The sequence below is a fragment of the Hippocampus guttulatus genome, chromosome 7 (assembly GCF_054856545.1).
Source record: "Hippocampus guttulatus isolate MCC_2025c chromosome 7, RoL_Hgut_1.0, whole genome shotgun sequence".
Taxonomy (NCBI): Eukaryota; Metazoa; Chordata; class Actinopteri; order Syngnathiformes; family Syngnathidae; genus Hippocampus; species Hippocampus guttulatus.
The window spans coordinates 8,528,159-8,544,206 of NC_141267.1; the positions used below are offsets into that span (position 1 = coordinate 8,528,159).

General features: G+C 41.9%; 1 protein-coding gene across 4 annotated transcripts in view; it reads right to left on the reverse strand.

The window, feature by feature from the left end:
* LOC147202158 (3',5'-cyclic-AMP phosphodiesterase 4C-like) overlaps positions 1-16,048 on the reverse strand; it is a 91,988-nt gene that overhangs the window by 35,880 nt on the left and 40,060 nt on the right. Inside the window, exon 1 of one of the 4 annotated variants that reach the window (XM_086115843.1) lies at positions 6,797-7,063. The exons of the other annotated variants lie outside the window; for them this stretch is intronic. Coding sequence (XP_085971969.1) covers positions 6,797-6,873 — 77 coding nt within the window. The 5' untranslated portion in view covers positions 6,874-7,063. Of the gene's footprint in view, positions 1-6,796; positions 7,064-16,048 lie in introns of those variants that run through there. 4 annotated transcript variants of the gene reach the window in all.

Below are 16,048 nucleotides of genomic sequence, written 5' to 3' on the forward strand. Positions count from 1 at the left end.
GAAATTCCTTGCAATTGTATGTTGAGAATTGCTCTCCAGCTGATTTTTTGATTTGATTTGATTGATGACTTTTTATTTGGTCTCCCATAGGAGAAACTTGTCTTGGAAGACAGGCCCCCCATGCCGCTACATACATTGAACAATACATACAGTATACCATACACAACAGACATTGGACAATAATACAAAACAGGACAATATATACTCTACATACATTGGACAATACGTTACAGGCATCTGCACACCCCACACTGATGGACTATTTGCTCATACAGTTGTTAACAAAATGGTGAACATCACCCCACCACTAATTGTGAATATCTTAGCTTTTCGGGGATGTTCGTTTTAGACACAATAATGAAATATTATGTCTTTGTAGGGCATTACATTGAATAGGTTGAAAAGGATTTGCAAATCATTTTATTCCATTTTTATCTATGTTTTAGGCAACATCCAAACTTCTTTGGAATCGAGTTTTGTGCAAGCCACGGTGAAGAGACAGATAATGGTCGTCATCCGGGTGTTGGCAACACTAGCATGACTAACATGCAGGTGTGACAGTTTGAACTCACTAACATATCTCCAGAGTCACGGCTGTTGGATTTAGGATCACGCATAAAGACACAACTTCTATCATGAGGTCAACTCCCTGGACTGTCCTTTTTGCACTCTACATTAAAGTCCCTTTTGGTGATTCGGCAGTCCATTGCTTCTCCCACCACACGCTGCCTGGCTCTCTACCCCATCCTGTCCTGTCTTATTGCTTCACTGTGAAGAAGGCGACTCACATTCATGTAATGTTATAGAAGTCATCCACCATTGTTTATTCTCGATGATGTTCAGGACTGTACTCCATACTTACTAACACAATACAATAAATCTTAATTTATACAGCTCTAATGATCAGTTGTTGTCAGTTTGTTGTTAAATGATATGAGTCAACCTCCTTGTGTGGGCCACGAGACAGGATAGCCTGTGAGTTACTGCGCAGGGATGAATGGACTTGCTGGACCTGATATGTCATCAACTCATGGACAAATATTTGTCTTTTGAGACATAGGGCAAGGGGCTGACGCAGAAGTGTTGGCAGGCACATCATACAGAAAAATGGGTCAAGAGGGGAGGGACCCGCAGAAACCTCAATCAACCGTTGAAATGTTACTGGAAACCCTTATAACGGAAGTTACTGATGTTCAATGAACTTTGGTGCAGAACAGCTGTGAAACATGTAAGTATAATCAAATCTAGTTATAAATGTTTATCGTTACGGGGTCAGATTGCTTATATGTGATCATGGTTGGTTGCTATTGGCAGATTTTTACTCCATTTTTGCATATTTGGGACATCCAAACAACGATTTCCCCCTTTTTTCTTTTAGTTTTGCAAGTTGAGGCTGAGTACCAGATACTAACTTGGAACAATTCTGAAATATAGGAATGTGACAAATCTAATGCCTCTCTCGATATTCTCTTTCAATATCCAACCAAAGTGACTAACTTCATCACACAAATGAAATAAACTAGCTGTCAAACCTGGATCACAAACTATCTCTTTGTTAGAGCAACTTGAGAAAATAAAAAAAAGAACAACACTAGGCATCCTCAAATAAAAGTTAATGAGGTCCAATACAGAAAGTGCATTACATTCAATCAGTATCCATCCATCCATTATCCGAACCGCTTAATCCTCACTAGGGTCGCGGGGGGTGCTGGAGCCTATCCCAGCCGTCTTCGGGCAGTAGGCGGGGGACAGCCTGAATCGGTTGCCAGCCAATCGCAGGGCACACAGAGACAAACAACCATCCACGCTCACATTCACACCTAGGGACAATTTTAGAGAGTTTAATCAGCCTGCCATGCATATTTTTTTTGGAATGTGGGAGGAAACCGGAGTACCCGGAGAAAACCCACGCAGGCCCGGGGTGAACATGCAAACTCCACACAGGGAGGCCGGAGCTGGAATTGAACCCGGTACCTCTGCACTGTGAAGTCGACGTGCTAACCACTGGACTACCGGGCCGCCCCACATTCAATCAGTAATACCAAATATTTTTTTCCCAACTGACCGAACAAATAAAATACTCGGTGATTTCATTAGCACTCATCATTAGGGTCGCGGGTGACTTATTCTGTAGCCTTTGCCATCTGACTTCAGCGGAGAGGCAGGGTACATCTGACCCTATACTGGTTCCCAGCCTATGGCCAGGCACAGAGTAGACAAAAACAATGTCTCACATCACACCTTTTGACGATTTAGGGCTTTCATTGAAGCAAACATTCCTGTTTGTTGGAATGTGTGTGGAAACCGGAATACCTGAAGAAAACTAATGGAAGCACATGCAAACTCCACACAGGAAAGCTGGAGTCAAGATTCAAACTCTGAAACTCTGTAGTGTGAGGGAGACATGCTCAACACTAGCTAGCCATGTTGCCTGCCAAAATAAAAATGTCCTGTATAATATTTACTGTACTTCAAAAACAGATTACACAAGAAAGCCCCGAAACAGATGCCGGGATGGATGCGAGATGAGAATGAGGTGTTTGTGAGGCCACCATGTAACTGAATCCAGCTGCCAAATGGCTGCTGCAGCCCAGCTGGCTGATGGCTCCTGTGACAACATTAACTCTGCTAATGAGAATAAGCTGTGACGGGCAAGTATGATTTATGTGCAAGTGTATGTTTTGTGTAGGTGTCAGCGTCTACTTCATAAAATTCCACTGTTATCAGTGAAAAGGTGATTTTTCATATTTCCTGTATTTTCACTAAAGTATAAACCTTTGTCTATTTAGAATTCAGGACAGCATACGCATTTCCCAACATAAATATCTTTATCTTTAATTTGTCTACTGAGACCAGACTTGGTCTTCAAAAGTCCAGTGACTTTGTTTAAAGAACAAAATATCATGTCCATATTATACCACAGGGCACTCATAGTCTGAGTATGTAGTATTTTGCTTTACATAGTATTTTCTGTTTTGTGATAACAAAAAAAAAACATTAGTGTTCATAAAACAAGATTGAATAACTTATAATGAATAGCTGTGAATCAAGTAAAGTCATTTAACTCTATGGTACATATGTTGTTCTTCAACAGGTATGATGACAACTCATCGCTTCAAAACATTATAAACGCGCAGAAATGAGTAGCAGTCTGAATTTAAGTCATGAGCATTTATTTTATGGTATTAATATTTTCCTGTGCATACTATTTCTCATTTTTTCGAATAAGTGCATTTAAATGTAATGCAACTACACTTACAGAGCAGTGTTGTACAAGGTAGCGTGAGGTGAAAGTCACCGTTAAGATATCAACGGATTTTGTTTGCCACCTTGTGGAGAAACAGAGTTATGGCATATGGCATTGCACTGTTACCGCTGCTGTGCTGGACTGTACTTATACTTGGACATCCAGACCGGACATCATGATATCCAACACAAGAGCAGAATCAAAAATCCCATAATCCCATACATCCCAATTACAAACATATTTATCTTCTTTCATGGAGCTATCAACAATATGTTTATTATTATGGTTGTAATTGTACAGAACGGTATAGAACTACGGTACACTAAATTATAATGATTGCTATGTCTAATACAGAAGTAGGGAACTCCGGTTCCTCCAGAGCCATATTCTGCCTGTTTTAGAGCTCTGTCTTCTTCAACACACTCGATTCAAATGATCAGCTCATTGGCAAGCTCTGTGGAAGCCTTAAACAATCATGATCAATCGAATCAGGTGTGTTGGAGTAGGGAGAAATCTAAAATAGGCAGGACATGGCTCTCTACCCTTGGTCTAATATATCCATCCATCCATTTTCCGATCCGCTTATCCTCACAAGGGTCGCGGGGGGTGCTGGAGCCTATGCCAGCCGTCTTCAGGCAGTAGGCCGGGGACACCCTGAACCGGTTGCCAGCCAATTGCAGGGCACACATAGACGAACAACCATCCACACTCACACCTAGGGACAATTTAGAATGTTCAATCAGCCTGCCATGCATGTTTTTGGAATGTGGGAGGAAGCCGGAGTACCCGGAGAAAACCCGCGCAAGACCGGGGAGAACATGCAAACTCCACACAGGGAGGCCAGTGCTGGAATCAAACCCGATTCCTCTGCACTGTGAGGTCGATGCGCTAACCACAGGAACACCGGGCCACTCCTGGTCTAATAAATGTGAAACTTTAATGAAATACAAGAGACAGTTATATATTACAGAGATACAGTACAGTTCCACAAACGCTGCAAACTACAACCACAATTTAAAAAACTGAAATTTGTGACATTAATACTGTACCGATTTCACAGCGCCAATCAAAATTCGTCATCACTATCTAACTCTTAGATAGTGATGACAAATTCCACAGAGAAACACCAGATTCAAACCCAGGGCATCAGAACTGTGATGTAGATGTCTTCGATTCTAAGAGGTAGAATATTTACACAACATTTAACACGACTCAACGTCAACCTTCAGTGTGAATGTAGCCATGAACTGTTGGTGTCCGAGACTTATCACATACTTCCCTTAAAACAAACAACCTATAAGTCAACTGTTGTCTGCTATACTTTGACTGCGTCAACCTCGACACTGTATGGAACATGCTAATAAGAATGAACTGACTTACCAGCAGATGTCGCTCTAAGCAAAGAAAATTGCGGGCGAAATTTATGACACTCCACCGACAGCCAAACAGAAATAGTTTAGATTACAGGAGGCGAGACACATTGCAGTCTAACCTGAACTTTCACCTGATGAGCGATACTCATTGGAACCTGTCCTCTATTTGACAGATTCGTTAAACACACAAAAGAGAAATATTGGGCATTGTGCAGGAACCATATATGGCACAATTCATATGGATTTGGGAAGGGTGACAGAGACCCTGCGTGTGTAAAACAAGAAACACATGTCACATTCACGTGTAATGAGCAGCCAGGCCGGCGGGGCTGAGGAACTATTCCAAGCATGGAAGGTTTATTTTGGGGGTCTGTTGTATTATTGTTTCCCCCTTTACCGCTCCTACTCTGGGTAGCGCTGGCTACAGCTGCTGGGTCGGAGTGTCTTAGAGTGCACTGGATGAAATATTGAAGACAGGATAGGGTTCACTTTCCCAAGATTATAAGCACGTTTAAATAATTTGTGCTTCATAACCTCATAAAGATGTTGGTTATTTTTGTCAAAAACCTGAAATGAGACTCATCAGCGAGGTGCTTGCAGGGTGTTCAAGTTAGCCATCCATCTTCGACGTACACCCTGGACAAGTCGCCAGTCAATCGTAGGGCACATGTAGACGAACAACCATTCACTCTCACGCTTAAGGACAAATTTGAGTCTTCAGTGATCTTGGCATGCTCGTTCTTGGAATGTGAAACGGTACTCAGAGAAAAACCCCATGTGGGCGTGGGAAGAACCTACGTATTCCACAGAGAAAGACCAGATTCAAACCCAGGGCATCAGAACTGTGGTGTAGATGTCCTAACCACCTCCTCATTTAATTTGGGTTCAGTAATAAGGAGTCTACAAAAAGTACACTCCCTCATTTTTATTACGACGATGCTTGTACAGTATTTCATGTAACACATACTGAAACATGGATGCGCAGGTCAAATTGTCATGCTTTGACATGAAATGGCAATTAAAATGCCATAGTATACAACTTATGTAATGATAGCGGCCCATTGGTTGTAGCATATGTTTGTGCTCAAGTTTGCATGTGTGCAGCAGCTGACCCAGCGGTCGAGCAGAAAGTCCAATGATCCCACCCTGGCTGGGAATAGAACCCGGCATGAACTCGCAAGACAGACTTCAACGCATGTAAACAGAGACATAAACAATAGTGCATGTGCTTATGTTACAAGAGCTTACATGGACGGCAACCATTCATCAATATTCTCCGTACCAGCGTCTCATAAAACGTATGTGACAGACTGAATGGCCACATTCCGGTTACAATCTTAAACACATGCACACACTCTCTTACAGGAAAATGCTTAGTCTACAAATTCAACAGTCTTGCAATGTAAACTGCGCTTAGTATTCATTTATCTTTGTTAAAGATGTTTGCGTGCAAATATTTCTACCACTTAAGCAGTGTAATTAGTTTCGGCAGTAACAGAGTATATATTTCATGGCACCACATTTGTCAAAAGACTGCAAAACAGGAACACTGACTGAAACATGCGCAAACATAAAAGAGTGATGACACAACTTAACACACCTCAGGAACTAGTGCGTCTCACACGCCATATTAAACGATACTTATATTTTTCAACTTTATTTTCAAAACATAACTCACAATCTATTCAGATGAGAGCATGATGAAAGCCCCTGAGGCAAACATTTGCCACACCCATCAATTAGAATACTTCAGTTTGACGACACAGCACTTAAACCTTCCTTCTTTAGGAATGCGAGTTATGTTCACGTTAACTCCCATGTGGAAATTTCAACAACACTCTAAAAGCCATTGGGTCGAAAATATTAAGATGTGTCGTCCCCTTTTTGACCCATGTTGGGTTATTTTTGACCCAACTATTTTTAAAATGAAGAACCAATCAGTGAATGTTGAATCAAATCTGACGCGCTTTTAAAAAAAAGGTGAAGAAATGTGGATTTCCATGTACCGGTGTTTCATGTAGGACAAGACCTCATCCACTTGCCAATGAATGCACGACTGGCAGTTTTGCTAAAATAGCTATCAAACATTGTTGCCCTTGTGTTTTACTATCAATCAGTGAATCATCTCACGAAGCAAACACTCACTCTGAATAAGCCAACAAAACTGAAAACCTACCCCAAGCACGAATGCCGTCGACCGTGTCCAAAACCTGCTGACGCCCCTTTCCTTGCCAATCTAGAGTCTTTGTTCATCGTCCCACTCGACCCTGAAATCACACTCTAGGCTGCAATGACAGTAAACTGTACATCTGAAGCAAGCCTCTAATGAAAATTCTTGTACTCGTGTTGTTATTTTCATTGATGAACCAGCGGATGGGTGTGGACTGACTCCATGACTTTTTTTTTTTCCTCTTGTCCGCCAACCCAAACAGGTGAGAAAGAAAAACAAAAGTAATGCAAGCAGATGCAAGCTCTGATTAATCCTCAGGGCCTCAGGAGGCAAGAAAAAAAAAATTCTGAAGAATGCTTAACAGATGATCCAGTGAGACAAGCCAAGACAAGCCGGGCTGGAGTGTGAATGCCAATCTGTCATTCCGAAGGGAAGTCACAAAGTATTTAGGAGCAGTGAAGGATTTTTCCCACCTTCACTCATAGCGAGTGAGTTCGTATTTAGCAGCCATTGCCATATCAAGTATATTGTGGTCAACAAACGAAGAGGAAAAATAAAACACAGACAAAAAAAAATGCGTTGTCATGCAATTGCTCTCTAAGTCTCTTGTGAAAGAAGCTTTCTATTGCTGCTCTTGAAGGGTACGTAATGTCCAGAAAGGTTCACCTCTTCGTCTAGCAATGTGCTTGGACAGTCCCCACGGCTTGCTGTTGCGGACTGCCCGTGGAGTCATCAGGGGGGCTGTCAATGAGTCTGTACATTTACAGGGTATCCAGTACCACGGCAAACACGCCAGCCCTCAATGACTTGGCATCAAGTTACAGAGGATTATCTTTTAAGCCGCACTTTGCAATGATGAAAATGCTAAAACACTGACCTAGAGGCTATGAGAGTGGCGAACATTTGAAGACGTAGAACGCGCCGGCATTTTGATCGGAACACAGCAACTTTCAGAGTGTTTTCACCGTGGCAGATGGAGACTCGACTCAACTGTACATCCGGAAGGTGTTTTTATGTCAGGTAAACAAGAAACAGAGAGCTGGCACAGCCCAGTTCTTGTTGAGACATGCAATCAAAACACTGAAATACTACTGCAAGTATTGATCACTACTGTTGCGTGGGACAAAGTGACAAGCGTAAGCATAAACAAAAAAGCTGTTTGATCAAATTAATAAACAAAACACATTTACACCACATATTTTTTTGTGTAACTGAATAGTATGGACCAGAAATTGAAGTAGGGAAAAAGTCATTTTGAGATTACCAGTAGTCTTGTAGTTGAAATATTTTGCAATTTATAGACAGCACTCAGTTCTGCAAAATTTTGTGAGATTAACATGAAACATTTAAGATCTTCATCCTAAAATTTTAGATCAACATCATCGTTTTGTGTTTATCAATATGCTAAGACGTAAAAGCTCAAAGTCACTGTAGGTTTTTTTTCCAATCTGTAAGAGTTAGGATAAGTTTTGATCATCAAACTCAACATTTAAAACCAAATATCTGTATATTATGCATACTTACGTGTTTATTGATTCAAATTGTATCTGATCAACCTAAAATTTTTGTTGTGTCTACCAAAATACGAGCGTGGGACCAGTTAGCATACAGTGATCCATCGCTACTTAGCGGGTCGGTTATCGCAGCATCACTCTCTTGCGGGGTTTCATTTGTGACCATAGCTTCATCTATTGTGGTTTTAACTTGATATTTTACGGGGTTCTTGCAATTTTTCTTCATTCTAAGTCAGAACAATCAAAAAAAATTCTTTTTTTGGAGGGGAAATTTGTTTTACAAAAACCAAGACGGTGAATGATTAGGGCCGTGTTGGCAAATGCACTACTCTGAGATTGATCGATATCAGGCTTCTGCGAAACTTGATGACGAGCTGATCATTTGAATCAGTTGTGTTGGAGGAGGGAAATGTAAAACAGGCTGGATAGGGGTTCTCAAGGACCGGACACTCGCACCTCTGTTCTAAACCAATCAGCAGCTCGGATGTTAACCGTTTTCGTCTGGACTGCATGCCACACTGGTACACTGTGGTCCGCAGTTAGAGCTTACAGTGCGCACCGTCATACTGTTCCGGTGCATGGAATAACCGAACATCATCTTTGAACAATGCTCCGAGTTTCCAAACGGTCGGCTCACAGAGTAATTCCTAATGCGCCCTCGAGCTCATCATGGACAAAATCCCCGTCCCCTCATCATAGGTATGCTCAGAAATACGCTCTAAGCGCGCCGCTTCAGAGAAACTCAGAAAGTTGCTTAAATTTTAAGATAAGATATCCTTTATTTGTCCCGCAATGGGGAAATTACAGTCAGAATTCAGAAAGGAAAACACTGGGTAGGGAGAGGGGAAAAAACCCCACGCTCGAACTATCCTCTTCTGAGGATAATTTAAGTCTAGGATAAAAAAAAGACCCTAGCACATAAATAAGCATATGACAGTTACAACAAATCACAAGACATAACATGTAATAAGGGGGAGGATGAATGGGAGGGGGGGGGGGGGGGGGGCCGCGACGCGGCACGTCTGACCAGCTGCACGGACCACCTTGCGCTCCGCAGATCGTACCACGTCACGGGGGAAAAGAATCGGAGCGATGAAGACGGTAAATGTGACATTTTGAAAAAAACAAACAAACAAAAAAACTAATGGAAAAGAAAGGAAAAAAACCCTGGGGCCAGTGCAGGCAGTACAAGGAAAGTAAACAACTGTGCACATACTGTAAATTCAAGCGAGTGGATAGCGTTCTGCACCGCAGCAGCGGACAAGGACTAGGATGACGAAACGTCAGCTAATAACAACGTAAAAGTTGTTCTAATAATCTTAAACCGGGTTTACCTTAACTAGAATCCTGCACCGCATTGTATCCAAAAGATTCAATGCTAGTGGATCAATGCGGCTTGTGAATTGTTGTTGTGCAAACCGAAAGTTAGTTGCCATATAAATTGTTTCATATTTTCATATCGCAAAATTGCCGTTAACGTTACATCCCAACTCCAAAGACACACATCACATCTTAATTCACATTTCACACAATTCACGATAACTTAAGTAACAGCCCAAGCAGACAGCATTATAACAACCTAAATGAAAATTGACAAATGGATTGTCAACTGGAATTCAGACGACAAAACCGGCCACGCGAGAACATCAAAATCAAAAAGGTTCTTGCAGTGAGGAATAAAAAGAAAAATAATTGCCAGCCTATTTTCCATTAAGTTATCGACAGTATATGTTGACGATGGAAAACCACAAGATTACAGCTGCCAAATGCTTGCAGTACATTAAGACAGAACTATTCAACCTGAGGAAAACAGGTTGTGGGAAAGAAAAAGGACCAACAGCTGTTACCGCGTTCTGTCAAGAATCAGTCACATCTTTTCGACTAATGATTGGCGTGCAAGCAAGTCATAAAGTTGAGTATAAATCATCATATACTGTTGTATTTGTAGAAAATTTGGAACAGTGTCAAGTTTATTTTTCCCCCACCATCTCAGCAGCTCAGTCTGTAAAAACGTCTGCAAAAAAGTCAGTGTCAAGATGGTGTTTACACGACAGGGATTTTATGAAAAGACAGGAATCTTTCTTCAGCTCCAATCCACACACAAAAGGTGTTACCAACTACATATGTAAAAAAAATCATATTATCGAGAACAGCACATTAAGGTGAGAGCAAAGGTAAATGACAGATTTTTTTTTTGTTATTTTGACTGCACCACTTTGGCCAGACACATCGCGCTAATTTAATAATACGTCTAGAATGGTTTTCTACAATACTTTCTCGAGGTGCAAGAAATCATTGACCAATTATTTTGATCAGACACAGGAGTTGTACGATTAGAAAACAATCGACATGTTAAGATTTGTGACAAACTTCGTGAGCGATCTAGAAATCTAGCTTCTAGATACTGTCACGTCTTTGATACCAAATGATGTGACCTTCCCTATCAACAAAACACCAAGGTCTGCTGAGATGCCACTTCCAAAAGCACAATGCAACAATCCTCCTACAACACCTCCTATTCAAACAATAGGTCTTTTTTGTGCAGAGCACAAAGCAAAGACAATCATTTGGACGGTGTAATTTGGATATTTGATACTGTAGGATATTTGGCAAGATAAAAAAAAATAAAATTGATCACATTTTTATTTTATGACAGTACCTGGGAGTATGTGCCAATGTAAAGCGTCTTTGCAAGGCAATGCTGCGGTTCACCAGGAGCTTGCGGAAAAGCAGTGGAGAGTGGCACGGAGAGTCACAGGGTGACATCCTTGGCGATCCACAAGGCGAGGCAGATGCTGAATGCGGCTTCAGTTTGCTGGACTGCGTGCTGCTTAGTGACAAAGAGCACGTCTCTCCGGAACTACCCCGGAGGGCCTCGCTCATCTTGTTGCCGGCGATTTCAATCGCTCACATTGAGCTCTCGTACAACTTTTCTCTTGTTAACATACGGATCAGCAAAATGCAACTCTGGTTGAACGAAGAATGACTCGCGTCATGCTTGCACGCTGTGTTATGGGACACAGAGAAGGAAGGAAGGAGGAGGAGAAGAGAGGAGACGAATCCCTCCTCAAGCTGCTATCTCTGTTGACAAGGCACCGAGCCCTGCCTAAATATGGACAAGCCTCAATTTTAGAGACTCATACCACAGGTACCACTTCCTGCAGAAGTAAACTAGCTAGCTAGTTCACATCTGTTTCCTTCTTCAACGCATCGAGGCACCGACGTTAACCAGTGACTACAACTTTGGCTGTGGACCAGTGGCGGATGCTGGTCTGTCAAGGAGGGGAAGCTCAATTTCGGCCTACATCATAAAATGTGTCTGTTTTTTTATACGTGAATTCTACTCTCCGTTCCTTTTCAAGAAAATAATCTGTGACCCTGTCATACCAACAAGGCGTCTTTTCCAGGGTCTTAACTGTGGTGATATAAGTCAGTCTGCTAACACAAGCAACTACAATAAAACACACCAGAAATGAAATATTAATCTGTCGCTCGTTGTTTTTCAACAAAGAGAGTGTCGCTAAGATTATGAGAAGAAGTCTCCAGTTCAACTCAGAACAGAATGAGAATTGAAAAATGCTCCCACGGACGCCAAGACCAAAAGATCAGTGATTGGCTCATTTCGCTGTCAATCAAAAAGAGATTCCGCCTCAGACAGGTCATCCAATCATCATGCAGAAAAGCTGAGCGCCCAGGCCAGCCCATAAACGCCTACTGTCCGTAGACTCCTAGAGACACTGAGCGTCCGATGGGCGGGACAAAACCAGCATTTATCCAATGACTCGGCTCGTTTCAATGCATTAGGACATCCTACACTGAACTCTTTCGACACCCAGTGTCCGCGCGGTCGACGCTCAGCATCCACACAGTTTAAAAGCACAGTGAAGCTGTGGGAATGAATGAGAAGAGAGTCGCGTCGTAACTAGTAATAAAAAGCTGATTCGGAACAAAAGTTGAGCTCGTTGTAGCATATATTTAGTCAATGACATGTACACACAATTGTATGTACACACATATATGTTATCACTTATTTTTTGACATTTTAGGGGAGGCTGAGCTTCCCTTGCAGTCTTAGAGCAATCACCTCTGCTGTGGACAGATACCAGCCGGAGCTGTTTTGTGTCAACAGACAGCAGTCGAGATTTGACATTTTCAATGTGACGGTCAGTGGGCACCACTGTCTAAAAACAGAGTCAGCTGTAAATAAAAGATAACAAGAAGCCTGATATTGTCATCTCAACTTCTACTTCTGTCTCACGGGAAAAGTGCTTTCTGGGCTGGTTTTGGGGTGATGGAAAATTAGATCAACATGAGTTCATCTTTGACCCACATCAGTCAGTGCTGAATGTCAGCCAAGATTAACTGAAATGTTAATACTGTACTGCCTACATAGAACCATAAATAAAAGCCAACCTAACAACCACACGCAGAATGGACCACAAAGTGCGCTACTAAATGTGTTGTTTTTTTTTATCCATGCCGCCATAATAACACTGTAGCGGTTTAGAAATATAAGACACTTTGTAATTGAAACGACAAGATTGAGTACTGAATTTCAAGGTTGTTCACATCCCTTAAAATCCATGTTTTTGTTTGTACCATACACATTTCTTCCCTTAGGCAAGATAAAATTAAATTCAAGCAAGTCAAATGTTCCAAATGCCCTGTGCACATTTACTTTTATCAGGAAGTGGTCAGTGCATGAGTTTACAAACAGAGCGACGAGTAGACAAACACACACACACACACACACACACACACACACACACACACACACACACACACACACACACGCAGAACAGGCTGATATAGTAACATTGAAGCTACTCATTTTAGCAAGGGTCCATATCACACACAGTGTGCCTGAAACTGACAAAAAAGGATTGTCGAAAAGGGAACAAATAATTACAAACAACAATCTGAGGGAGAAAACCCAAGCACTGAATCCCATTACTGTGACTAATGCAGGGATTGGAACTATATATTGGAGTGAATCACATTGTGGTCCTCCTCCCACCATTGCACCAGATACACACACACACACAAAAAAAAAGCTATCACAAAGAGGCACGAATTCATCATCGAACACATCAGAAAATGTGTGTCACAACACCTGAAAGGCCTTAGACTTTAAGTGCAAATCCGTCATACAAAAGCAAGCAAAGCAAAACAGTCAGCCAAGCGGTTCCTATCTCAGTTGCCAAAGCTTTTACCTCTAAGTTCTGCTTCAATGAAAAAAATATTAACTGAGAAACACAAGGGACATCAATGATCAGTGTAGTCAGCCGTCTTAAAAATGACAGATTTTTGGGGGGCTTTGTAATTTGAACACATTTCAAATTCTATGTGTCAGTGGGGTCCAACATTTGGCAATGCATCAGATTTCATTTTCTGTATTAACACACCTGGTAATGCTTACTCTGAATTGAAATCAGTCTAGAGCAGGCCTGGTCAACCCGTGGCTCGCAAGCTGCATTGGGGCTCTTTGCTCCATTTCACACGGCTCTTTTTGCACTTTTCACACAGAAATTAGCAGAGTGCAGTGCGCCGCCTTCATCCCCATTCATTGTGTATAGAGAAGGACGGGAAGCACGGAATGGAGCGTTGCTGGACCACGCTGCGCGGCGCAGCTGCAGGACGTCTGACGTAACATCAGAAAGCCTTTCCACCAGGAGATGCGCGAGCGGAGCGATTTACTATTTTGGAGAAAGTATTTGCAGGTAATGGCATGAGGACAATGGAAGAAGCCTTGATAAATACAGTGCCTCAACAAAGATGCATCTTGTCTTCTGTTCCTCCTAAAAATGAGCAAAGACTGGGCTTTCGTTTGCAACAATGATATGCACAGTAGCTGTCTACTTGCGTAACAGTGGGAAAAACTTTTTACTTGACCTTTTTTCACTTTTTACTTCCTGGTAGTGTTTCGTTAGCAGTTGGAAATACGGGCACGCTGTGGTGCGGACCTTTCACCATAAGCAAGTGCAGTGTGATACGGGCTCATTCAAATGTGGCAACGGAACAGATGCGTCAAGCAAGGTATGTACAGACGCTTTGGCGCAAATGATTTGGAGGCAAAACCGTTTAGGTAGTGTTGGCCGACCGAGTTCGCTCTCAAGATGGCAGGTAAATACATTCAATATTTTGTGTTAAACTGCAAAGTTAAAATAGTGGTCTCCTCATTTGACGAAAAGTCCACCAAATACCTTGTAAATCAAAGACTACCATAGGGGGAAAAAAATGATATTATTACTTACACTTAATATTACCTCCAAGATGTGTGTAATTGCGCATGAGTGCTGCATTCACCCTCTCGACACACAGCAAATGTATTCAGCGCATAACAAAAAAAAATAATAATAAACCTGGGCTTTATTTGGAACAATCCAGAATTATTTGGATAGGGGTGGATCCCACAAGCATAGACAAGGATAAGATGATGATCCAAAAAAGGTTGATTCACAAACGCAAAACCGACAAAGTCCAAAAATGACGCTGGTCAACACACCAGGATAGAATGAGAGAAACCAAAAGCGCTTGCAAAAATACAAACAGAAATTGCTTGTCTCAAAAGGACAAGAGAATCTAATCACGACAAATACAAACTGAGAATGACTGACAAAAAACCAATGACTATGAACCAGAAAACTGAGAGCAACAACAAGGAGCCAGAAAAACGGAGCAAGATCAGGAACTTCTAGAGAAGTGCACAAGAACAATGGCTTGAGCAAGGCGAACTGTCCGACAGTCAGTTGTCAGTTTGGAAGTCTTTAAATCAGGGGTGTCCAAAGTCGGTCCTGGGGGGCCGCTGTCCCGCCTGTTTTACAGCTCTCCCAGTAGCAACACACCTGATTCACATCATCAGGATTGTTCTAATGCTGCTCCAGAGCTGGTTGATGAGCTGATCATTTGAATCAGGTGAGTTACAGCCGGGAGAGCTGGAAAACAGGCAGGACAGCGGCCCTCCAGGACCGAGTTTGGACACCCCTGCTTTAAATAGTCCGCTGATCATGATGGGTAACAGGTGCGCAGCTGGAAAGACCTGAACACCACCCCCACCTGCTGGAGACTAACAGAAACTGAATCATGACAGTATTAGCATTTTGCATTTTCATATTCACCTGACACAAACAAATTTGAAAAGTTCATTTGGCACATGTGGTTTATGGTGCGTGAAGAAAAATTTGTCAATAAACAGAAACAGAAAATGTTTGGGAGCATTTCAGACTAAAATGCACACCGTCTCTTGTAATCATTTTCAAACAGACCTTGTTCCCTGCCGAAGGTACCTCCAAGGTTAATTTTACCCCGTCTCTTGTCCCATACGCGGCCTCTTGATAGTGATAATAACATTGATGCACCTTACTAATATAACATTACCCCTTCGGAGGGATTGGTGTCCGCTAATTATATGACTACCTTCGAGTTGTGGCTTTTTTATTACCATTGTGACAAGTGCAGTATGCACTAACAGTTATGCTAGTAACATTTATTGCTCAGGATAAAAATAAAAATAAAAATAAAATAAATTAAATCACGGGTGAAATTGCCCAGGCAGGTTGACAACAGATCATTTGAAGACACAGCATTTGGACAGTGTTTGGGCTGTTCACTCATCATCTCACCAATCCTCATAGTCGACCAGGGAAATTTGTGACGCCGAGTGAGAATCTCTCTGCACATTTGAAGTATATTACCATAGCGTATGTCGTGCAATTCAAATGAGTTCTTACAGCTCGGCACTGCC